The sequence below is a fragment of the Bos indicus genome, chromosome 18 (genome assembly GCF_029378745.1).
Source record: "Bos indicus isolate NIAB-ARS_2022 breed Sahiwal x Tharparkar chromosome 18, NIAB-ARS_B.indTharparkar_mat_pri_1.0, whole genome shotgun sequence".
NCBI lineage: Eukaryota > Metazoa > Chordata > Mammalia > Artiodactyla > Bovidae > Bos > Bos indicus.
The window spans coordinates 36915758-36941608 of record NC_091777.1 but is presented as its reverse complement, the minus strand read 5'-3'; the positions used below and the strand labels follow the sequence as shown (position 1 = coordinate 36941608).

General features: G+C 42.2%; 1 protein-coding gene and 1 long non-coding RNA gene across 3 annotated transcripts in view; one reads left to right on the top strand and one right to left on the bottom strand.

The window, feature by feature from the left end:
- Positions 1 to 2774: 2774 nt before the first annotated feature.
- Positions 2775 to 25851, bottom strand: part of UTP4 (UTP4 small subunit processome component) — a 30204-nt gene continuing 7127 nt past the window's right edge. For both annotated transcript variants that reach the window (XM_019978917.2, XM_070771971.1), the window contains exons 6-17: positions 21081 to 21292; positions 16699 to 16870; positions 16497 to 16588; positions 14736 to 14832; positions 13907 to 13971; positions 12531 to 12653; positions 11991 to 12147; positions 9377 to 9483; positions 7959 to 8054; positions 5465 to 5650; positions 3752 to 3862; positions 2775 to 2971 (exon numbers count right to left, since the gene is read on the bottom strand). In XM_019978917.2, coding sequence (XP_019834476.2) covers positions 2855 to 2971; positions 3752 to 3862; positions 5465 to 5650; positions 7959 to 8054; positions 9377 to 9483; positions 11991 to 12147; positions 12531 to 12653; positions 13907 to 13971; positions 14736 to 14832; positions 16497 to 16588; positions 16699 to 16870; positions 21081 to 21292 — 1535 coding nt within the window. In that variant the 3' untranslated portion in view covers positions 2775 to 2854. The remainder of the gene's footprint in view (positions 2972 to 3751; positions 3863 to 5464; positions 5651 to 7958; positions 8055 to 9376; positions 9484 to 11990; positions 12148 to 12530; positions 12654 to 13906; positions 13972 to 14735; positions 14833 to 16496; positions 16589 to 16698; positions 16871 to 21080; positions 21293 to 25851) is intronic.
- On the top strand, positions 6038 to 8401 carry LOC139177280 (uncharacterized). The gene is made up of 3 exons (XR_011561756.1): positions 6038 to 6779; positions 7498 to 7588; positions 8243 to 8401. It is a non-coding gene; the product is annotated as an uncharacterized lncRNA (long non-coding RNA).

The following is a 25851-nucleotide window of genomic DNA, read 5'->3' as shown; positions in this document are numbered from 1 at the left end:
AGGAAATGGCAACCCACTCCAGTGTTCTTGCCTGGAGAATCCCAGGGACGGGGGAGCCTGGTGGGCTGCCGTCTATGGGGTCACACAGAGTCGGATACGACTGAAGTGACTTAGCGGCAGCAGCCTCCTCCTGATCATAGTCACTGTAGCTCAGTGACTTGAACGTTGATTGCAATCACACAAAAGAAGACCTCAAAGATTTCTTAGGAAGGGCAGGATATTCCAGTCTACTGAAAGCCTGGGCTAGTCCAGTCAAATGCAGACCGGAAGAATATGTCTCACTAAGAAGGTGTACTTAAGAGAGAGGAAAGTTACTTTACACAAATGACCTGAAATGTTGCATCTATTTGTTTACTCTTCTCACTGGAAAAAAAAACATAAAAAGATGGGGCAAAAGGGACATTATAAACCAACCATTATACACCTTGTTATATCTCTTCTCTCTTAGTAACCCGAAATAGGCTTTCCTTTATATTATATATTATACGGCTCTGTTTATCTTATTACCTCTGTTAATTCTCCTACTAGAAATTCTCATTTTTTCCCCCCTTTCCAGGCTGGAGGGCAATACCAAAGAATGCTCAAACTACTGCACAATTGCACTCATCTCACACACTGGTAAAGTAATGCTCAAAATTCTCCAAGCCAGACTTCAACAGTATGTGAACCGTGAACTTCCAGATATTCAAGCTGGTTTTAGAAAAGGCAGAGGAACTAGAGATCAAATTGCCAACATCCGCTGGATCATCAAAAAAGCAAGAGAGTTCAGAAAACTTCTATTTCTGCTTTGTTGACTACGCCAAAGCCTTTGACTGTGTGGATCACTGCAAACTGTGGAAAATTCTTCAAGAGATGGGAATACCAGACCACCTGACTTGCCTCTTGAGAAATCTGTATGCAGGTCAGGAAGCAACAATTAGAACTGGACATGGAACAACAGACTGGTTCCAAACTGGGAAAGGAGTACATCAAGGCTGTATATTGTCACCCTGCTTATTTACCTTATATGCAGAGTACATCATGGAGAAATGCTGGGCTGGATGAAGCACAAGCTGGAATCCAGATTGCTGGGAAAAATATCAATATTTCACACCTCAGTTATGCAGATGACACCACCCTTATGGCAGAAAGTGAAGAAGAACTAAAGAGCCTCTTGATGAAAGTGAAAGAGAATGAAAAAGTTGGCTTAAAACTTGACATTCAGAAAACTAAGCTCATGGCATCCAGTCCCATCACTTCATGGCAAATAGATGGGGAAACAATGACAGACTTTAGTTTTGGGGCTCCAAAATCACTGCAGATGGTGACTGCAGCCATGAAATTAAAAGATGCTTGCTCTTGGAAGAAAGGCTATGACCAACCTAGACAGCATATTAAAAAGCAGATATATTACTTTAACAAAGGTCTGTGCAGTCAAAGCTATGGTTTTTCCAGTAGTCATGTATGGATGTGAGAGTTGGACTATAAAGAAAGCTGAGCACCAAAGAATTGATGCTTTTGAACTGTGGTGTTGGAGAAGACTCCAGAGAGCCCCTTGGACTGCAAAGAGATCCCATCAGTCCATCCTAAAGGAGATCAGTCCTGAATATTCATTGGAAGGACTGATGCTGAAGCTGAAACTCCAGTACTTTGGCCACCTGATGCAAAGAACTGATGCACTGGAAAAGACCCTGACGCTGGGAAAGACTGAAGGCGGGAGGAGAAGGGGATGACAGAGAATGAGGTGGTTGGATGGGATCACTGACTCAATGGACATTGAGTTTGAGTAAGCTCCAGGAGTTGGTGATGGACAGGGAGGACTGGTGTGCTGCAGTCCATGGAGTCGAAAAAAGTTGGACACGACTGAGTGACTGAACTGAAGCTGGAGGGTGGGGTTCATCTCAGTAAAAATGTTTCTCATCAGCACTTTACTCATGATGTCATCAGAGCCCTCATATTCCTCTGTCTGTACCACAGCCTTTCACCTATCCCAAACAAAACCACACATACTGGATTTCCATAGGTATGCAACAGAATATATCCACGTAGATGAGAAAGAAATCTATCTGCTTCGTTCAGGTCAACTTTAGTTCTTCATGTTCTAATTTAAAAGATCACATTAAAACTCATCAACGATGACACCTATAAGAATAACAATGTCAAAGCAAGCAAAAGAGAACAGAAAGGGTGAAATATTATACATCAGGCTTTTGGGTCCCCACCTCCACTCCTGCTCTGTAAGAAAATGCCCAATGTTTTCCCTAACCTTTGGAATGGGCTTAGAACATAAAAAGATATGTTACTGAGACTGATATCCCCAAACCTGATTCTTTCCTTTCAAACAAAATTTAATAGTTCACTACCAGTGGCTAAGGGCACCTATTTTTCAGATGGAGCATTACAGTTAAAATTCACTTTTGAAACATAACCCTGATTATGGCTTTCGGTAGTGAGGCCGGCTTGGATAAGCAACCACAGTTTCCCTATCCTCGAAGGCAACTTGGGCCAAGTCCCCACACCTCTGACGGGCTGTGGGCTACAGGCTGGTAGACAATGAAAGTTGTCAGCCTTTGGAAGCCTCAAGCACGTGTTAGGAAATAGATGGCAACTATCGCCTTCCCCCACCTCTGGGAGTAAGGTCTGAAGAACAGGATACTAAAAAAAGTTGGATGAATTTGTGGTTAACTGGAACATTATCCAAATGACAAATACCTGGCAGTTTCTGTTCGCTTTCAGTCGATGAAGGGAAATTACTGTCCAGTATTTTAGAGAGTAACATTCATAATGACTAGTCCTAAAGAATAACTTTGTTTTATTATCATGATTTGTGAAAACAGGGTAGACAGTTCAAGGAAGGACACAGATGGTGCCCTTTTTAGGTTCCAAATTTCTTCTTTTTGATGGGTGGTGGGAGCTGAGCAACGATGTCATCCAGAGGCCGTTCTACCGCCACCAGGGTCTTTTCATCCAGGAGATCCACAAAGAGCAGAGGCTGGAGAGAGATGGTAAGGTTCTCACCAGGAATTAGATTCCAGGGCTAGTTCTCAGCTGACTATCTAGGGCCAAAAGGCTAGCCTCGTGCGAGCTGGAGGGAAGTAAATCTCTGATGAGCCTTCCTGCCCTAGAACTCCAAAGGTTGGGAGCTTTTATAACTGAATCCAATCATTTAAGATTTTAGGAGGATTCTTCATTTTTCTCTGTAAAGAAGGTCTGTGAGCCTCTAATTTCTTATGAATTGATGGTAACAGAGGGCTCTGGAGCCTAAACTTGATAAATGGCAAATTACAAATTACTTAAATTTAAAACACCTCCTCCTCTAAAAAATTCTGCAGACCCCCAAGAAATGTTCTAGGATTCAATGAATACGTGTTCTATCAGAGTGGAAAGCCTAGCCCAGAAAGGGGATCATAAATTCAATGACTTCCATTTGCTTGAAACTTATCCTGTGGAAAAACTATTCTCCACTGGAAGTCAAATTTAAAAGCCCAGCTTTAACCCAAACAGAGACCCAACTGAGCTCCACCATCATTTCTCACAACCTACGTATTTCATTTTTGTAAAGTATGATGTGCCTGGCTCTAATATACTGAGGCAAGAACAATCAACTACAAATCTAAGGGACAAACAGCCTCAGAAAGGCAGCTTATTTCCCCAAACCAGGTTCCCTGCACGTACAATGAAGGCACTCTTGTCTTCCTCTTGTGGGACTTAACTACATTTTGATAATATCACAGGGAACCAACCACTCAGAATATGATGGAAGATGTATTACCTTATATTTCTTAGAAATTTTAAAGGCATGAGCTGTGCGCCTCCTGATGACATCGGATTCGTTTGTGGGAGGCAGTGGGTTGTACAGTAAGGTTTTGTCATTTGGAAGAGGCTAGAAAGACAAAAATATGTTGTTTAATAATTATTATTGTTTAAATTGGGCCTCTACAGACCAAAGGACTCTAGTGATTTTTCAGGAAAACTCCATCTTCTAAACATCATATTATACACTTACTACCTCTCTGATTCTTTTTTTTAAATTAATTTATTTTTGACTGTGTCGCACGGCATGTGGGACCCTAGCTCCCTGACCAGGGACTGAAATCACACTCCCTGTGTTGGGAGTGCAGTCTTAACCACTGGATCACCAGGGAAGTCTCCCTCCCTGACTTTTCTTACTTCAGGGAGAAAGCTAGAGCCACACACCCAGCTCTACTGTAGAGCGGGGGGAATACATGGCAAAGAGAGCTTGGTACCCTCTGCCAGCAAGATCAAAGGGCTGGCCCGGGGCTTCTGGCCAGTCTCGTCAGTAACACTTTGTGAGACAGAAACAAACTGGCGTGCACAGGAGCTCAGCCTGTGCAGGCTCTGCTTTCTAGAGTCTCCCCCAGGCAGACCATGCATGGGCTACCCAACTGACACAAACCACCCCCACTGATGTCACTGACACTGCGAGAGATGATGACCTCTAGCCAAGCAAGTGATTATTTCATTTCTGACTTCCTTGGGAAATAGCTCTGCCCTTCATGAGGAGGCGATGGACTTATCACCAATACTGGGGGAACAAAACAGCTTGGGCTGATCTGAGTTGAGTTATAAAGAGGCAACGGAGTGGGAGGGGCCCTTCCTATACCATCATCTCGCAAAAGGCACTTGTCAGCCGGCTCTGCTTCCCACACCCAGAGCACGCAGGGCCCACGAGATGAGTTCCAGTGACACATCACCACGCACACCTCCTTTAGAGCCATCTGCTGCTCTCCCCATGCTGTTCCTACCCCACCTTCACAATACACCAAAACACCGTGGGCCGACTGCTGTAAGCCCAGACTGCATTATGGCGTGGCCACAGCTCACACCGCTGCTGGGAAGACAGTGCCTGCCCAGAAAAAGACATGAAATTCAGGGTGAATCAAAAGAGCAGCTGGCAGAGGCAGGAATCTGGAACGGAAAAAAAAAATGTTCACATCCCACCTAAATTACAGCCACGAAGGATGGAATTTTCCTAACTGGCCTTTTCTAAAGACGCTAACAACAGCTCCTCAAACTGGCAGATGGTGTGTCAGTAAATTCAACTCAGGGGGGCACAAGCGGTCAAAACCCCAGCCTGTATGTATATCCTTCAATGAAATCGTGTCAGTCACCCCAGGGTGCAAAAGCGGAAGTGACTGAGTGCCTGATTATGGCTACTTTCTGAATATGGACCTCATCTTTTTCCTACTTAATTTTATGTGCTTAGAGGCAAAGCAGGGAAATATTCAAATCAGCAAAAACCAGCACACCAAGGCCTGCCCCCTCCCTCAGAGCCTCCGGAGACTGGGAAGAAAAATGAGGAAATCTGCAAAACTAAAAGCTCCTTCCCTCCAAAGAAGGTACCAGCAACCTTTACTCTGATTCTCTTCCTCTAACTCATGGTCCTCCTTTGCTTTCAGAGCGAAAGACTGCTACGGAAAGCAGAAGCCAGTGAGAGCACAGGTGGCAGTGGAGAAGGACTCACCAGTGACTTGTCAATGAGGCAGAACATGTAGGTGTCGTGGAGGAGGATGTGCATTGGTCTCTTGGGATGAAAACTGATGTGTGTGATGGGAGTGTCCCTTTGGAGCCAAAGATGATGGAACCCCTGCTTCTGGACAGTCCGGCTCCATTCCGTATACTGTTTGTCTGGGATGCTGTACTCAAATACCTGAGAAAGGATATGACACAGAGGAAATGCAGGCTGGTACCCAGAAAACCAGAAGGGCATTCCTGACCGGAAAAACAGCTATATAAACCTTGCCTGTATCATATTCAGGATACACATTTTCACTTTTTTTTTTTTTGGTTGCACCACACAGCATGTGGGATCTTAGTTCCCCACCTGGGGATCAAACCCACGACCCCTGTAGTAGAAGCACAGAGTTTTAACCACTGGACCACCAAGGAAGTCTCGAATGCTGTTTTTTTAAAATAAAAACGATGTAAGGTAAATTACAGAACAATAAACAATTCAAACAGCACAGAAAGGTTTATATAGTGAAAAATCACCCTGCAATCTTAATATCTCTTTTCTCCAAGACAAAAGTAGCCTGTTCCTTATTTACATCTTTTCAGAGATATTTTATGCACAGAGTACACACTGTTCTGCATGTTGCATTTTTCACTGAGTATTGTATCATGGAGACTGACTCATACCAACGTCCACACACGTCACTTATGCTCCCTTTGAAGAAGGCATAATAATAATCTATTCACTTCCTGCATGTAGCAGGATTTTTCTATCTGTTTAATGAGCACTGAGGTATTTCCAATCTTCAGCTACTACACATGAGGCTGTAATGATTCTCTCTGTATCAGTGTCTTTTTTGTACAACTGAAAGCATACACCTGCGGCGAGAACTTCTAGAGCTGGAACTTCTGAATCAAAGATGAGGTGAATTAAAATCTTTTTTTAGGTTTCTCCAAATGCTCTCTAAGGGGGTCATACTAACTTATGCAATATATGAAGTGCTGTCTCCTGGTATCCTCACTGCAGTGTGTAATGCTGCTGCTGCTGCTAAGTCGCTTCAGTCGTGTCCGACTCCACGCGACCCCACAGACAGCAGCCCACCAGGCTCTGCCGTCCCTGGGATTCTCCAGGCAAGAACACTGGAGTGGGTTGCCATTTCCTTCTCCAATGCATGAAAGTGAAAAGTGAAAGTGAAGTCGCTCAGTCGTGTCCGACTCTTCGAGTAAGACTCTTAGTCTTGCTATGGTAGACTGCAGCCTACCAGACTCCTCCATCCATGGGATTTTCCAGGCAAGAGTACTGGAGTGGGGTGCCACTGCCTTCTCTGGTGAGTAACGCTATTAATCTCTAATTAGCAGATACAAAAAATTTCCCGCTAGTTTTAACAAGAGAAGAAGTTAAAATGAGAGATTCCATTTTCTTCATGTAATCGAAATGTCTGTGTAAAAACTGCTAATCAAAGTAGCCAGCATCATCTGCCTAGTGGTCTACTCAAGTGTGCTTCTTAGAGCCCTGCATTGAGATGGTTCAGCTTTTTAAAATGTTTCTGAATTTTATGATAATTTATAAAGTCATATGTATATCTGTATATAATATTTATAAACTTAATAGAATTTATAATAATTTGGTTTTTTAAAACAGTGGTTCTTGAATCACATTTAATCTTTTGTATACTAGCTCAGTGAGGCAGGTATTATCAAGCCTATTTGACCAGAGAGGATTTATAAGTATTGATAAATTCATGCATAATGTGTTCTGTAGCTCAGATATTCTACAGTTCTTATAATCATATTCTCATTTACAACTTGGTATGGAAAAAAGTGGTAGATAAAGCACTAATTTTGTCCATTGTATATTCTTATCTCCTTTGTTGAAGATAAACTAACCCATTGGTAGGTGGGTTTATTTCTGGGCTCTCTAGTCTGTTCCATTGATCCCTATGTCTGTTTTTGTGTCACTACCAAGCTGTTTTGATTACTATAGCTTTGTAGTAATGTCTGAAGTCTCGAAGGGTTATGTCTCCTGCTTTTGTTCTTTCTCCTCAGGACTGCTTTGGCAATTCTGGGTCTTTCATGATTCCATATAAACTTTAGGATTACTTCTTCTGGTCCCGTGAAAAATGTCACAAGTAATTTGGTAAGAATCACATTAAATTTACAGACTACTTTCAGTAGTATGGTCATTTTAACAATATTAATTCTTCCCATCCAAGAGCAGGGGATATCCTTCTATTTCTCTGAATCATCTTTGATTTCCTCTATTAATGTTTTATGGTTCTCAGCATAGATCCTTTCACTTCCTTGGTGATGCTTATTCCTAAGTATTTTATGTTTTTTATGTGATTTTAAAAGAAATTGTTTTATGTGAAAGCTTTATTACACACCAGAGGAAACTGCTTTTATATCATTCAGTATTTGCGAAGAAAAGCTCCTCCAAAATTGTTATTATCTCAGCTTTTTAGTTCCCATCCATTTGGAGGGAATTAGAAAGCACTGGGATCTCTTACCTGCTGGTCAGAATGAGCAATGACGAGGTTGTTGGTATTGGGTGCGATGGCCAGAGCAGTCACAGGGAAGTTGTAAGCAGGCACTGTGCAGTGAAGCTGGGGACAAATCAAAGACAAAGGAAACTCTAAAACGGGATTCCATCCCCCAGGAAAGACCGGATGGTCTAGGTCAGTAGTTTTAAAATAGTGTTCCTTGGAACTCAAAACGTTCTATTCTACGGAAGTTCCTGTAAATGTCAGGTATTTCCCCAAACAATAAACTTTAATTTCATTTTTTTAAAAAGTGCAAGTTTAACTGCCAAGAAAAATGACAGTGTTCACAGAAGACCTGGAGGTAAAGCCTTCCCTGCTGTCTCTACACAGGTATGAATTGCTCGTAAACACATCACTGAACAGGGGATCTGCAGCTCTACACTGAACTTAAAAGAAATTAATGCCTGTATAGCAACCATATGCCAATAAACATTAATTTAAAAAAAAAAGAAATTAATGACTAGGCAAGGACATATATGTCCATCACAAGGCATGGGCACTGGTACACAGAACACTTTAAATGCCAGGCAAGGCTCAAAGAGCAGTACATGCTCTTGCCACAATGCAATAAAGTTATTAAGTTTAGGGTAATTCTTTTTTTTTTCTTTTGTATTTTCTTTTTTTAACTGAAGGATAACTGCTTTACAAAGTTTTGTTGTTTTCTGTCAAATATCAACATGAATCAGCCATAGGTATACATATGGCCCTTCCCTCTTGAGCCTCCCTCCCATCTCCCCCGCTATCTCACCCCTCTAGGTCGATACAGAACCCCTGTTTGAGTTCCCTGAGTCATACAGCAAATTCCCATTGGCTATCTATTTTACATGTGGTAATGTAAGTTTCCATGTTGCTCTCTCCATACATCTCACCCTCTCCTCCCCATCCCCACCCCCCTTAAGTTTATGGTAATTATTATCTGACTTTCAGATGAAGATGACAACCTATAAGGGAACACTAGTAATTCAATCTGGGGATGACAATATCATTGCTAATTAGTGAAAAATGTTTTCCTGCTATTCCTAGTTCTGTTTAATTTGAAAATATCTTGAGATTACAAGGCAAGCTATTGAAGGAAATTGTTTCTATCTGCACCTATTCCTCTGTAGATCAGAATTTTCCTCCTCAAAATACAGACAAAACTAGATGTAGATTTCATTACTCATAAATCCTTAATTTCAAATTTATGAGCACGAGTGGCTTCACTGTTCCTATTGACTGATTTTTAATTTAAGATTATAGCTCTGGGGTTTCAAACAGGTAAAACAGGAAAAATTTACAAAAAAAAAAAAAAGGCCAGTAATTTTCCAGGTCCTCTCAGTCTTCCTGAGTCTTGTAACTGCAGGGCTAACTTCCTCCTGTTTGCTGCAACCAAACCTCATGCTCACCTTTAGCTGTTTCACGTTGTACACGTGGACACCGGCACTGGAGCCCGAGGCAGCGAGCCAGTTTCCGTCTGGACTGACTGCTAGCAAACACATGGACTGCACGGTCCCTGTGAGGACAGAAGAGCAGCTCAGTCTCTGAATTCCGTGTCCACAGCCAGCCACCCCTGCCCTGAGTCTGACGGCAAAAGCCACCTCAGTTTCCGATTACTGACAGGACAATTTCTCGACAGTTTTACAAATAAGTTCTAGGTGCTAATCTGTCTACTACTGTAATTTAAGCAGCCATTCTTCATGTAAAGAGGAGCCAGAGAGAAAGAAACCGGAAAGCAGCGCTTGCTCGGGAACGAGATGAGCTCCCAACTGTGAGAGTGGAGAATCAGAGTTTTTAAGAGCTATCACCAAAATCTATACCTCAGTTGTTCTACCGTCCTTTCCTATCAAATGTTTTTAATCAGTTACAAGCAGCAAATTCAATAGGTCTGAGGCAGATCTTTAATTTACAAAGTGCCTGCTATATATTTAGCCCTAAGGGAGCATGGGCACAGATGAGCCATCTCTGTCATTAAAAGAATTTGAAACCAATGTGGCAACATGAAAATTCTTTTTTTTGTTGTTGTTTTTAGGTAATTTTATATATGTGATAAACTGAATCAGTTGCTACATTATTCTTAAACATTTCCTCCCATCTTATTGGATGAGTTAAATCTAAAAAATAGTTTTGTTTAAATCTGAAACACACTGGTTATTTAAAAAACTCAGTTTTTAAAGTAAAGCTGAAAAGTAACTAAAGTAAACAAAAACAGTTAGAAAAGTATAAAGATTAATATGAAAATAACCATGTGGAATTACTTCACCAAGGGATAACCACTGTTAATCTATTGATGAAAACGGTTTGTTATCTCTTATGAATGCCTACACACACATATGTTCCTACACGTTGTTTTATGAAATTGGGATTGCGCTAATATACTGTACATTAATATATATATTTATACTGATTTTGAGCATTTTTTCATGACAAGAAAGATTCTATATTACTTTTAATGCTTGCAGGATATTGCCTTATTTATCCTATATAACTGGAGAAGGCAATGGCACCCCACTCCAGTACTCTTGCCTGGAAAATCCCATGGATGGAGGAGCCTGGAAGGCTGCAACATTTAAGAGAGAACACATTTTCTTTCCTTTCTCTCTTTTTTCCCTCCCTTCTTCCTTGCCTTCCTGCTTGGGTACCAGTCAAAATGGTTTCCAGGAAGGGCATATTAATCGAAATTTTCATCAGCAGATCACAAGTGCCTGATTTTCTATTCCCTTTTCAATCCAGATCTTTGATATCAGACAGTGATGTGATATGCCAAAGTAAGTGCTGCCTATAAAACATCCCCAAACAATGAAAAAGCTTTACAACTAGACATAAACTAGATGCTAAAGGATGAGTGAGGTGGGTAGAAAAGGGTGGAGAACACTGTGAGCTAAGTGACAAGGACAGGAAAACACAGGTTTGAGGCCTGTGAAGAAACCAGCCTGACCATCAGAGGCAGTAAGATGAGGCAGGAGGACAAAATAAAGTCACGTACATGATGCAGACCACAATTTGAAATGAGTGCTAAAGGCAAGGTGAAGAATCTAAGTTTCATAATAAAACCACATATAGGTACTCAATAAATACTGTCAGTTTACTTCATCTGATTCCTGATGTATAAGTTTCTTTTCCTGTTTGCTTCTGGGGCTGCTTATGAGCAGTGAGACTTTAAGTTGATTTTAAAAAGTTGATTTTCCAGGGACTTCCCTGGTGGTTCAGTGGTTGAGATTTCACCTTCAATTCAGGGGCCATGGGTCTGATCCCTGGTCAGAGAACTAGGATCCCATATGGTTGGTGGACAGAAAAACCAAAGCATAAAACAGAGACAATACTGTGGCTAATTTAACGGAAACTTTGAAAATGGTCCACATTAAAAAAAAATCTTAAAAGTTGATTATCCAGACGGAGTCTAAATAATGGTGAAGTCATTATAATCCTGGACAAGGGAGGAAAAAAAAAGACCCATGGGAAGTACTGAGTACTAAGTTCTTAAGGGTCAACTCATTAAAAGTTATCTACCCATAGTCACACATTCATGCACACTCATGTTCTCAAAACATACAGAAACGTAGCCAAAAACATTAGGACAGGTAGTGAAACTGTATGCACAAGTTCATCTTTATAAAAAAAATAACAAACCCAAAATTAACGTGTCCACAAAATACCTACATACAAGCACCTCCTAGAAACATACACAGATAATAATGGTGGTTATCAGGATCACAAATGATTTTAAGTTTCTTCTTGCTCTACTAACAAAACTCCAAGAAGCGTGATGAAACTTCTCTGGCCCTAAATAAGGAATCAAAAACCCAGTGAGAAAAGAGTAGGTGTGAGCAACACTTCAGATCTCATCAAGCGTTTTCACTTGCCAGGTATCTCCTCCTGCTTTAAATCGCAGATACGTGTGTATGTAGTTTTTCCAGGACTGAGAGGAGCGTTAGCAAACCCCCGAAAATTGAGATTTAAGTGAAAAAATAGAAACATCGGAGACTGGCAACTCTCTCCCGAGGCCAGGTCCCAACTTGTCACCTGACTGGGGCTGGAAAGCACGCGGGTGCGTGAAGCCTCCTTCCTGGAGCCGAATGACGCGAAGAGACCCTTGATTTGATGCCACAAAGAGCTTTGTTGAATCCTCAGAAAACAAAATCTGGAGGGCAGAGCGAAGGAACACTGGCATTTTGGAAACCTTGGGGGAAACAGTGGTAAAGGTCAGAAGGAGAGAGAAGTTAGACCCAAAGCCCATAAAAAATTAGCAGCGCCAGGCTCACATCACATGAGTGCTTCCTATCTCCAAGGAGGCCCACTGGCCAAGGGCCTGGAACACTGACGCGCCTACTCCCCTCCACTCCCCCCCGTCATCTCCTCAAAAGCCTAACCTTTTACTGCCATTTTGTGCCATTTACCTACTCCTCCAAAAACATAATTTTAAATTTGGCAATAAGAGACCATTTTGTAAGTTTTCTCACTGAACAAGGATTCATATCCTTGTTCAGAAAATTTCCACTTCACACAAAAATCACCCACTGTAAGGTTTCTTCTTATTCAACCAGACCCCGGGTTATCACTTACCCTCTGCAGGCTTATGTTGTCATGTTCGTAATTCAGTCGATACAGAAAAAAACGAGACGCTGTAGAACAGGCGATCCAACCACCACATGGGGAGATACAGCTGCAGATAATGTTCTCAGGACCCTGGCAGAATGAGGAAGCAGGACAAACGGTCAAGTTAAACTTCATTCAAGGTTCACTGTGACATGGATCCTCAAGCTACTGCCACTCTGAATCCACAAATACCTACACATAATCCCGACAGTCATGTGCTGTGCATCACTACGATTATTTCACAGGTGGAGCATCTGAAGGGTGTGGCTTTGATTTCCAGAACAGAGGTCTCTGAATAATGTCAGCTTATCACAGCCCTTCACCTACTTCATAGGTAGCTTCCTACTAAACCTAACTCTAAAAACCTGATCAGGCAGGCATTGAATGCAAGGGAGCTTTGGAGGCCTGGTGACTTGGGGACTGGTTTTCTGTTTTGTCAATGACAACCTCCTTTAAAGACCTCTAAGAAATATTAAGTGAGAAAAAATTTGCACTACACAGGAAAAGTGTAGTGTAACATTTGTTATCATTCAAAAAACCCAAAGAACGTCCAAATGTAGGTAAGGGGACTTCCCTGGAGGTCCAGTGGTTAAGATTTCACGCTCCCAAATCAGGGGAGCACAGGTTTAATCCCTGCTCAGGGTACTAAGATGCCCCATGCTGCCCAGCATGGCCAATAAAAGGAAAAAACATTTAAGTATGTATGTACACACACACACATAAACTCATATGCAGAACAAGGTCGAGGAGCATATATAGCTAATCAATTAACAGCAATCATTTCAGGAGGGGTGACTAGAATTAAAGAGCTGGACAAAAATATGAACTATCACTGTTGTTTGAATTCTTTATAGGAAGCCTGTAATTCACAAGTATTGTGCAATTGAAGATGTTTTAAAAGGAAGATACCAAAGCTGTGTGTATAGCACAGTCCCATTAGTACCAAAAGAAAGGATATACACACATACACACAAGTGAACATTTTTTCTAAAAGAATATATAAGAAACCGTTGGCAGCAATCATCTCTGAGGGGCGGGGGGTTAGAAGGAGGTTCATTTTTCACTGCATACTCTTTTTGCACTATTTGAATTTTTTAAGAATATGCATGTTATCTTCATAATACCAAAACAAGAAAAACCAATTTCTTGTATTAATTCATCTAATAAATTCTGAATGCCTGACTTATAATCACAGGAAACCCAATCCTCTTGATATAGTACTTCATTCAAATAATTTTACATTTTACACAGTTTAGGATATCAGCTAAGGACCCCCACCCAAATTTAGAACAGGAAATATGTTCTGGATTTCAGAATCTGAACACCCAGTTCAGCTTCCTTACCTTTGTCTTGAGGTGAAGTAAATGATCTGCATTTTTAGAGAGTGGAAGGGTATCCCCATTCTTTCCTGGAACAAGAAACATCTCTGATATTTTTCTTCCCAAAGGAAGGCTATACAAATGTTTTTTTCTTTTAAAAAGAAAAAATGGGTAGAATGGACTCTCTACCACTGGGAAATCAGAAACATGTCTGACAGAGTGAGCTTAGAGTCTTCTGGGGGTATGTATACGAAGAGGAGAACAGCGAGCACTTTCTTGGCCTCTCCGTGGGGGCCCTGAATATGGCCATGGTGCTTCTTTTCTGAAGCTGCTCCCCACAGCCAGGCATGCAGGTGGATGGATGTGAAGTTTGTGTGGCCTCAACTTCAACTTCTTTTGTTCATCGTGGAGCCTAAAGCCAAAGCCTCTACTATAAAACAACAGCACCCACACATGTGTCATACCTAAGGCCACGAGGCTGTCACCCTGGTAAGATCTGCATGACCTTCTTTTTCATGAAGGCTTGACAGAACTCAGCATGAAAATCTGTCATTTTTCAACAGCCTGTTCTGATCCCAGTTCAGCCAGGGCGAACTATTCCACTACCCCTGCCTCCCTGATACCCTGTGGTGCACTGTATGGAACTGCACACTTTCCAAAGGTGATTCGGTGTCCAGCTAATGATTTTCACACTCTGAGGAACTTCTCTGCTCTATCTAGTGGACAGGAAACAGTAAGGATGTCAAACAGAAAAATAATTGACTTCCATTTTTCCACAAGCAGAATTTCAACTGCAATTTCTGGCTTCTCTCTCCCAGTTTTCTTGTTGTGAAAAAACCTTCTCCCAGCTTACCTGTTGCAACTGTGGATCCCAGTCGCCAGAGTTCCAAGTGATGAGCAAACTGGAAGAGGAGGAGCTGCTTCTTTTTTGCACAGGAAACAAGCCGTCGCTGTACCCGTCCAGGAATCAAAAAGACAGAAACAAGCTGAGGTCATCTAGTACAGCAACACCTCAGAACACTTATACTGTTGAAATCCACTGACTTGACAAGTATTTCCTAAGTACTACCATACAACAGGGACTGTCATAGGATCTAAAAACACAGCGGTAAATAAAAACCTAGCTACTGGGACTTCCCTGTTGGTCCAGTAGTTAAGAATCAACTTTTCAACATAGGGGATGTGGGTTTGATCCCTGGTCAAAGAACTAAGATCCCACATGCCAGGGGGCAACTACTGAGCCCATGCGCTCTACAGCCTGTATGCTCAAACAGGGGACGCCCGTGAGCCACACCAAGGATCCAGCTCAAACAAACGAACAGACAAAAAACCTAGCTACTGCTCTCAAGCTTACAGTTTAAAGGACTGATGTAAAATTAAACAGGCAATTACACTAAGGGTGCAAAGAATTTTAACACGGCTAAGCACAATATGTGATGAATAAAAGTAGAAAGGATATTTAGTTTAACCCCACGGCAGTAAGGGGCTTCCCTGGTGGCTCAGAGGGTAAAGCGTCTGCCTACAATGTGGAAGACCCAGGTTCGATCCCTGGTTGGGAAGATCCCCTGGAGAAGGAAATGGCAACCCACTCCAATACTCTTGCCTGGAAAATCCCATGGACTGAGAAGCCTGGTAGGCTACAGTCCATGGGGTTGCAAAGAGTTGGACACGACTGAGTGACTTCACTTTCACTTTCAAGGCAGTAAAGACAGGAGCCCAGACATGGTTCACTGGTAAAGATCACTCAGGAAGGAAATCGGGTCAGGATGTTCCAGGCAAACACGTGGCTCGGGAAACATCTCAAAGATAAGAAAGCATTGTGCGGAGTAAAGAGAAGTCCTTCAGAACTGCCAGACTGGGTAGGGGTGGGGATGGAGGTGCTGCAAGAGTGTGAGAGTAGAGGGGAGGGAAGAACCTCTCTTCTCCGTATCAAGACAGGTGTCATGAGCCATGCTAAGGAAGCAGGTCTTTATGCTGAAGGCAACGAGGGCCAACCAAAGGCATTTAAGCATGGAGCGATGAATAAAGTTCCTTTCTAAACAAATCATGTGGAGAATAAGCTGGAGTGACACAAAACTAAATAAAAGGAGATCATTAACAAGATACTGTTAAAAAATCCAGATGAGAACAGACACGGATCCAAACTAGGATCATGGCAGTGTAGACAAAGAGAAATGGCTAGATTCGAGAGAGGATGAGGAAACAGACTCGGTAAGGTTTACTGGTTGAGTGGACCGTAGAAGCAGGTAGTGGGCAGAAGAGTTTCTAGCCTAGAAAGATGATGAATTTACCTAGAAAAGAACTCTGGAAGCCTGGATTTTTTTGCTCTCATCCAGGATAATAAAGAGCCAGCCTCCAAAACAAACAAAATCTCCATAAACCACACCAAACTGGAAAAAGGAGTGATTTCCCCAAAAGCTGAACTAGGAATGCTGCCCTAAACCTCTTGGCCCCTGTAAATATCTTTGCCAGAAGCTTGCTGAGAAACAGATGGAAGAAAGAAGGCAGGTAACTACAGAAGACCTACAGATTTGCCCAAGAGTGAGTGGTGCTATCTTGCGGGACAGATGGACGGGGAGGTGAGGAGGCGGTGGGGTTAGAGGATGATACTCACGTGGGGAAAAGTGATTTTTCGGAGAGCAGCATCGTAATTCTTTACCTCCACCTTCTCCATCAGAGGACGAATAACTAAGTGAGTGTCGGTGCCTGCAGTGAAAAGGAGAGGGGAAAAAGCATCGGAATTAGAAAAAGCTCCGCATGAACCTAACTGGAGACGGGCAGAGTAAAGCAGCAGCCAGGCAGAGAGCAAAACCCACCTCCAGATATCAGCGCAGTGGGGCTGTGAGCCACGGCTCGCACGTCGTGGGTGTGATGCTGAAATGGCTTCGTCCGCACCCACTGCTTCTCGCTGCTGCTGGAAGTCACAGAGACCAGCTGAAAATGGAACACTGTCCCCTCAGCTGTGCCCACCACGAAACTGTCTTCTTGCTGAGAAAGGAAATCATCAGGGAGGTACATTTGAGCAAAACAAGGCCCAGTGTTAAAATATTCCCCGAAGTTTTCTACCTGGAAAGCTTATGAGGGAAAATGCCCAGAATTGGGGACAGGAGGTTGCAGGGGTCTTTTTTCCTCCAGAAGCTAACAATTCCATGAATAGGTCACAAGGCGCCCCCTGCTGACAAAATAAACAGGAAGTACTTTGAACTTATGAATGCTTTCATACAATGCAAACTAGACCTCAACAGCGGAGAAGGCAATGGCACCCCACTCCAGCACTCTTGCCTGGAAAATCCCATGGATGGAGGAGCCTGGTGGGCTGCAGTCCATGGGGTCGCTAAGAGTCGGACAAGACTCAGCGACTTGACATTCACTTTTCACTTTCATGCATTGGAGAAGGAAAGGACAACCCACTCCATTGTTCTTGCCTGGAGAATCCCAGGGATGGGGGAGCCTCATGGGCTGCTATCTATGGGGTCGCACAGAGTCGGACACAACTGAAGCGACTTAGCAGCAGCAGCAGCAGACCTCAACAGAATAGCAATAATATTGGGCAAAAGAGGAGGGGCCTCAAAAGAGGCAGCCAGAAGACAGAAGTTCAGAAAACCCTAAAATTCACTGTTCTTTTTAGAGAAGCAAGGGCAGCCTGAGGAGGGAAAGTGGCCTGATCAATATCACAAAGATGCAGGTTCCCTGGTTCCCCAGTTTAAGGCTCTTTCTGGTCAGTATGTTGAGCACGGGGATTTCTGTTAGTTTTAAAAAGTCTTGCTGTGTCTACAACTACTTTTTAAAGTTTCTCTAAAATCATTTTCATTGTAACTTTTTTTTTTGCACATAATTCTGAGTAAGAAAAAAACAAAACAGGATACTTGATAGGGTAGTGAGAAAAAAATCAGGAACCTGGATCAGTAGTTAAACCAGTCAAATAGTGTAAAGAGTAGGTGAACTGATCAACAAGTTAGAAGTCTGAACACATGAGAACGGAGCTGCCATCAACTACACATGGTGCTAGGAACTTTAAGTCATATCATCTCTAATCTTTCACCAGCTGGAACGTTAAGTATCATTTGCCCTATTGGGAGCAACTCTAAAGGACTGAAATGAGCACAGCAAGTCCTTGTCAAGGGAGCCCTTTGATTGTTCAAGAGCTATTTCACAACTCTACGAATTGTGAAAAGCTGAGTGATGCAAAAGATTCTCTTGCGTAGAGATGCAAAGGGATTCTGCTTCGTAGAATGCAGTGGATGACTGCCCTGTGGACACTGAGTTTGCAACAAAATCGTAAAACATTTCACCTTCCTGATGGCCTGACATAACTGTGTTCTCTGATTTCTCCCTTTGAACTGCTTGTGACATCTTACTGGCTCCCTCATTAATTAATGAGTTACAGAAAATCTTGGACATACGTCTATTTCATGTTTGTATGAATCATGATTTTACTTTTTCTTTCCCCTGCCTAATCATCATTTAATAGGCCTCTACCCTGATAAGGAATCTGGAACTTCAAGAGTTTACCTGCTTGTCCATTTACAGACTTGACAAAGCTACATGCTCTCTGCTGCTCAAGCCTTTGCTCTGGGCACAGGCCTCTCCTTTACCTCCTCTGAGGGTACAGTTTGAAAGACATCAGTCCAGAGCAAAAGGGGAAATACTGAGCTGCTTAGGAACTCACGTGCTCTTTGCCTCTACCTCCACTAAACAGATCAAGTGACCATGTGCTCGAAGTCCTACCTACAGAGAAGAACTGGGAAGGCAAGTCTCTCACCCCACCTTCTCTTTCCTTGAGGTCGTATCATAAAAGCACTAAGGAAACAAAAGCTCTCTGGGGGCTTCCCTGGTGGTCCAGTGGTTAAGAAGCTGCCTGCCAATGCAGGGGACATGGGTTCGATCCTTGGTGGCGGAATGAAGTCCATGGGCCACAATTAGAGAAGCCCAAATACCACAACTACTGAGCCCATGCTCCACAACGAAAGAAGCCTGCTCACTGTAATGAGAGAAGCCCTTGTGCCACAACTAGAGAAAGCCCATGCTCTGCAATGAAAAGCAGTGCAGCCAAAATAAAAGTTAAACTAAAAAAAACAAAAAAAAATTTTTTAAAGGGCTTTCTTGGAGTGCAGCAGGAACCAAGCAAGGGAAAAGCTGAGTGAGTGGAGCTTGGAAGAGGGGTGTATGTGATTGTGGACACACACAAGGCCTCCAAGTATCAAAGGACTGGGTGTTTGCCAAAATTCACTCTTTAATCAAGGAAAAACCATTAAAAAGAAACTTAAAAATAATCATCTGTTCTGGCAAGAGAGTGTGGAGAAAAGCTTGAAATTAGGATTGGTTTTAAGAGATGTAAAAATGGTACCAGCACACTCACTGCGCCAGACGCCGTACCTAGCACTTCACGAGTACAACCCATTTAACCTTTCCTCATACGGCTCGGAGGCAGGTTATTACGAACATTCCTGTTTTCACAGAGGAAGAAACTGAGGCGTAGAAAGCAGCAACCTGCCCGAGGAAGGTATGGAACTATATTAAGTGGCACAACTGGGATTCAAATCAAAGTCTGCCCAGTTCCAGAGTTTGTGATAAGCATTTCTGAGGACTGGAATTTGTATCACTGCATTTTTTTCAGTTTTTTTTTTTTTTTAAGTACCACAATCCTTTGATTCTCAGGTACACACTCTCCCACATTTTAACATCTCTGAAATAAAAATCTTGTATCTGTCAATCTTTGTATATGTGACATCTTCAGATAAAGAACGAATATCAAAACTTCTGGAAGAGTTGTCAAAAGCCTAAAAGAAAACTTTGTGACCACAGTGGGGCATCTTCTATGAACACCGTGGATGGCAGAGAGGCATGTGTGGGAACCATGGAGCCTGAGAACTGAGTCCAAGTGATTCAGAGTCCAGCTGAACGTGAAAAAGTTCTAGGAATAACCTCATTGCTTTATTTCACACACTTTCCGTTTTATATATGCATAAGAGTAATATGACAAAAATTTATGTTGAAGTCTCAAGCAGCTTTTCAATAAGAAAACATAAATTCTACATTTAAGAAAGCACTGTAGTCAGAATGGCCATCATCAAAAAAATCTACAAACATTAAATGCTGGATAGGATGTGGAGAAAAGGGAACCCTCTGGCACTGTTAGTGGGAATGTAAATTGATACAGACCCTATGGAGAACAGTACGGAGATCCCTTAAAAAACTAGGAATAAAACTACCATATGACCTAACAATCATACTACTGGACATATACCCTAAGAAAATCATAATTCAAAAAAACACACGTACCCCAATGTTCATCACAGAACTATTTACAACAGCCAGGACACGGAAGCAACCTAGATGTCCATCCACAGATGAATGGATAAAGAAGTTGTGGTACACAGATACAAGGAATGCTACTCAGACATAAAAAGGAATGAATTTGAATCAGTTCTAGTGAAGTGAATGAACCTAGAGCCTGTAACACAGAGTGAAGGAAGTCAGAAAAACAAACATTGTAATATAAACGCATATATATGGAATTTTAAAAACGGTTCTGATAAACCTATTTGCAGGGCAGGAATAGAGATGCAGACAGAGAGAAAAGATGTGTAGACACAATGGGGGAAGGGGACGGTGGGACAAATAGAGAGAGCAGCACTGGAGCATATATATGTGTAAAACAACTAGAGGGAAGTTTGCTACATAACACAGGGAGCGCAAATCTGTGACAACCCAGAGGGGTGGGAAGGGGGAGAGGTGGAAGGGAGTTTCAAAAGGGAGGGAGCATATGGATACTAACGGCTGATTCACGTTGTTGTATGGCAGAAACCAAGGCAACATACTAAAGCAATTATCCTCCAATTAAAAAATTTTAAAAGCACTGTATCAGTTTATATTGTAAAAGCTTATATTATATGCTTATAAAATATGAATTTTACATTAAAAAAACCCCGCTCTGTCAAAAGGTGGGTTAACCGGGGATGAGGAGGCTCTGAAAAAAGCCTCTCAGCTAACTAACCTTTTAGGGACTATTCTCTATCTGTTGGAGAGTAAGAGTTCAGGCAAATTCTGTGGGTTTTGAGACACACTGCTCTAAGCTCATCTTCCTCCACTACAACACTCAGCATTAGGGAAGAGTGTTGGTGGCACAGCACTGACACAGCCTGCTCCCCTCCCCGCCCAGGGTGGACAGGAACTGCTCCAAAGGGGCTATACTCACAGGGGATACAGCAATGGACTGCACGTCAGCATTCGAGACCAGATGGTTCTTCACGAGGGTCCCGGTAGCTGAGTCCCAGATCTGCACCTTCCCAGCAGAGTCCACGCTTATGACAGTGCCATCGGACAGGAAGGCCACACCCCAAATGATGCACTTCCGCTTCGACACGCCCATGTACTGCCTATCCACCAGCATCTTACCAATAGCGCTCCCTGGTAAAAAAAAGCAAAGCCCACGTTTGAACAGCACTCATTTCTCCTTAGTCTTGAAAAGCTGTCTATGTTAGCATCTGATAAGTTCAGCTGCTTGAGCCCAGACCACAGAGAGCCAGTAAACAGTGGTTATGGTGAACTCAAGTATGGAACACCAAAATGTTACTTAGAAAAGGAGGGTGGGGCAGGGGCTTGTTGACAGAAGAAATTTGTGGTGAGGAGGTGAGATGGAAAGGAGATGTTTGATACTTCACTTAAAAATGGCCAGCTGTGCATACATATGCTCCTCTGCTCGTTTCCAAATCTCCAGGAGAATGGGACAGAAGACAACAGTGTCAAAATTTGGGGATTGGAAAGCAGACACAGAGTAGTAACTGACTTACTAGAACCTGAAAACTAAGTCCCAAATTAGCAGTAAGAAGAGCCAAGAAACCACCTGATTTCTACCATGGAATCCTCAGAAGACCCAGCAACTGGTGACTCCAGACACACTGGAAATAGAGGGGAAAGTGCGGTTAAAAGGAGGGACTGGTTGAAAAAAAGTTTAAGAAACCTGAGATGCTAAAGGCAAAGGAGAAAAGGAAAGATATATCCATCTGAATGCAGAGTTCCAAAGAATAGCAAGGAGAGATGAGAAAACTTTCCTCAGTGATCAATGCAAAGAAATTGAGGAAAACAATAGAATGGGAAAGTCTAGAGATCTCTTCAAGAAAATTAGAGCTACCAGGGGAACATTTCAAGCAAAGATGAGCACAATAAACGAAAGAAGTAGTATGGACCTAACAGAAGCAGAAGATATTAAGAAGAGGTGGCAAGAATACACAGAAGAACTGTACAATAAAGAGCTTCACGACCCAGATAATCACGATGGTGTGATCACTCACCTAGAGCCAGACATCCTGGAATGTGTTAAGTCAAGTGGGCCTTAGAAAGCATTACTATGAACAAAGCTAGTGGAAGTGATGGAATTCCAGTGGAGCTATTTCAAATTCTAAAACATGATGTTGTGAAAGTGCTGCACTCAGTATGCCAGCAAATTTGGAAAACTCAGCAGTGGGCACAGGACTGGAAAAGGTCAGTTTTCATTCCAATCCCAGAGAAGGGCAATGCCAATGAATGTTCAAACTACCGCACAATTGCACTCATCTTACACGCTAGCAAAGTAATGCTCAAAATTCTCCAAGCCAGGCTTTAATAGTACATGACCCGTGAACTTCCCAATGTTCAAGCTAGATTTAGAAGAGCCAGAGGAACCAGAGATCAAATTGCCAACATCCGCAGGATCATTGAAAAAGCAAGAGAGTTCCAGAAAAACATCTGCTTCTGTTTTATTGACTATGCCAAAGCCTTTGACTGTGTGGATCACAATAAACTGTGGAACATTCTTCAAGAGATGGGAATACCAGACCAGCTTACCTGCCTCCTGAGAAATCTGTATGCAGGTCAAGAAGCAACACTTAGAATTGGACATGGAACAACAGACTGGTTCCAAATAGGAAAAGGAGTACATCAAGGCTGTGTATTGTCACCCTGCTTATTTAACTTATATGCAGAGTACATCACGCAAAATACCAGGCTGGATGAAGCACAAGCTGGAATCAAGATTGCTGGGAGAAATATTAATAACCTCAGATATGAAGATGACACCACCCTTATGACAGAAAGTGAAGAAGAACTGAAGAGCCTCTTGATGAAAGTGTAAGAGGAGAGTGAAAAAATTGGCTTAAAATTCAACATTTGGAAAATTAAGATCATGGCATCCAGTTCCATCACTTCGTGGCAAATAGGTGGGGAAACAATGGAAACAGTGGCAGACTTTCTTTTCTTGGGTTCCAAAATCACTGCAGATGGTGACTGCAGACATGAAATTAAAAGATGCTTACTCCTTGGAAGAAAAATTATGACCAACCTAGATAGCATATTAAAAAGCAGAGATATTACTTTGCCAACAAAGATATGTCTAGTCAAAGCTACGGTTTTTCCAGTGGTCATGTACAGATGTGAGAGTTGGACTGTGAAGAAAGCTGAGCACCAAAGAATTGATGCTTTTGAACTGTGGTGTTGGAGAAGACTCTTGAGAGTCCCTTGGGCTGCAAGGAGATCCAACCAGTCCATCCTAAAGGAACTCAGTCCTGAATACTCATTGGAAGGACTGATGCTGAAGCTGAAACTCTAATACTATGGCCACTTGATGTGAAGAACTGCCTCACTAGAGAAGACCCTGATGCTGGGAAAGATGGAAGGCAGGAGGCGAAGGGGACGAAAGAGGATGAGATGGTTGGATGGCATCACTGACTCAATGGACATGAGTTTGAGTAAGGTCTGGGAGTTGGTGACGGACAGGGAAGCCTGGCGTGCTACAGTCCACAGGGTTGCAAAGAGTCGGACACGACTGAGTGAGTGAACTGATATGATATCCCTTAGATCCTGCCTGACAGCTAAGAAGCCAGGCAACTCCCCAAATTCCACTTCTCAGAGGAGACTAGAAACTTATTCTCTGAAGAGGGCTATCAGTGTAACTGAGGGTGGGAGTGCTATATGGAGCATAGATTAAGTGGCAACTTCTCACTCAACATTAAGAACACCAGTTTTCTTAGAATGCTGAGGGCCCTGCTTGTTATCACCCCACAGGAGAACAAAAAACACTTCTGGGAAATATGACTTGGACAAGACAAAAGACCTGTCTTTAGAGCTTCCCCATACTGACAGTCAAGCCAGACCATTCCTCAGTGAAGCTTAGATGCAATAAACCTGTCTGGTGATGAAAGGAACCCCTAGACACTGGAAGACAGCCTTAGTATGGAAGGCAGAGGCCCAAGAGAGGGGTAGAGAAAAATAAATAACAGTTGCAGAAGAGAATAGTGTTGGAGAATAGTATACTATATAATGAAATAAAAAGAGAATGCTCTAAAAAAGAACATTCAGGAAACAAAGAAGAAGTCTAGAAACAAACAGCAGAAAGGAAAATCTCAAGAAAAGGTCTAAGATAAAGATGACAAACTCTCTAAGGAAGCAGAGTAAAAAGTTACGAGATGAAAAGTAACAGGAAAAAGAAAGAAAATAAATGAGAAAAGCCAATATTCAAATGCTAAAATTCTAGAAAAAAATGGAGAGCAACTCATTTAGAAAATGATTATAAGAATTTTTCCTCAGAAATGGAAAACATGGGTTTTTGGATTAAAGGAACCTATCAAGTTGTCCAATATAATCGATATTAACAGATTCACACAACAAAGAACATAATTATTAAATTCAGAACAGTAAAGATAAAAGGAAGATCTTAAAAACTCCCAGGAAAAACAAACCACAAAAACCCACACAAAGCATCTACTCCCAGAAAGGCATCAGACTTCATAACAGCAATAGACGTTGAACAGAAGAACCAGGGCTTCAACGTTCTAAGGAAAAATAATTTCCAACGTAGAATTCTTTCTCATAAAAACCCTTTCTCAGGATCCACCAAACAAAGTGATAAACTAGGAAAGTGCATGACATGGCTATGGGGAACTCTACGTGAGAAACAAGCAAAGGAAATTCCCAGAATGGTTGAAAAATCAGAATTCAAGATCTCAGAGTTGTGCAGCAGGCCCAGAAACTGGCTCCACTCGACTGAGGCAGGGCACAAGGCTCTGGGAGAGAATCCTTCAAGGAGGCAAAAGTGGTAGGAAGAAAACCACAAGTGGGAATTACCTAGTGGTCCGTGGTTAGCGGCGGTCTGGTGCTTTCACTGCAGGGGTCCAGGTTCAATCCCTGGCCAGGAAACTAAGATCCTGCAAGCCATGCAGTGCACCCCACTGCACCCAAAATGAGAAAGAAAACCAGATGTAGCAGAACCTACCTTATACAACTAGAAGAATGTAGAGATGAATTACTGATATAGGTATCAATCACACACACGAGAGAGAGACACACACACAATATTAACGAAAAGAATACAGGGTACTTCCCAATTAAAAATAAAATTTAAAAAGACCTTACAGTAAAAGGAAAAGACATTTACTCTGCAAGTAGTACCTATATAGTCTGAGAATAAAAATATCAACTGCTAATCTGAACAAAATTACAATATAACCGTCCTAGGAGGATCAAGAAGAAATGAGTGCATGTAGCAAAGTGCAAAGAAAGAGGGTTAATACAGAAGTCAATAAATAATGGGCTAAAACTGAGAAAATAAAGTACAGTGTTTTAAGCATACTATGTATAGCACAGAGACAAATACCAAAAGAAACAGCTAAGAGTTGCAGGTTATTGCCTTTGAGGAGCAGGAGAAGGGATACTGGGGGAATCCTGCTTTTTTGTAATAAGCCTTAAGGAATTCTTTGACTATATGCATATATGACTGATAACAATAAAAAACTTGCTTAAGCAGTACAGAGAAAGAAAAAGGCGACATCCCTGCCGTGTGTATCCTCTCATCGTAGAGGGGAGTACAGACGGCCACCTAACAGGTTGAAGTCAGTCTCATCACTAAAGGAATCCATCAGCCAATCCTCCAGGCCAAGAGCAGAGGAAATACGTGACTGTGTTACCAAGAACTAAGGTTCCTCAGAGACAGACAT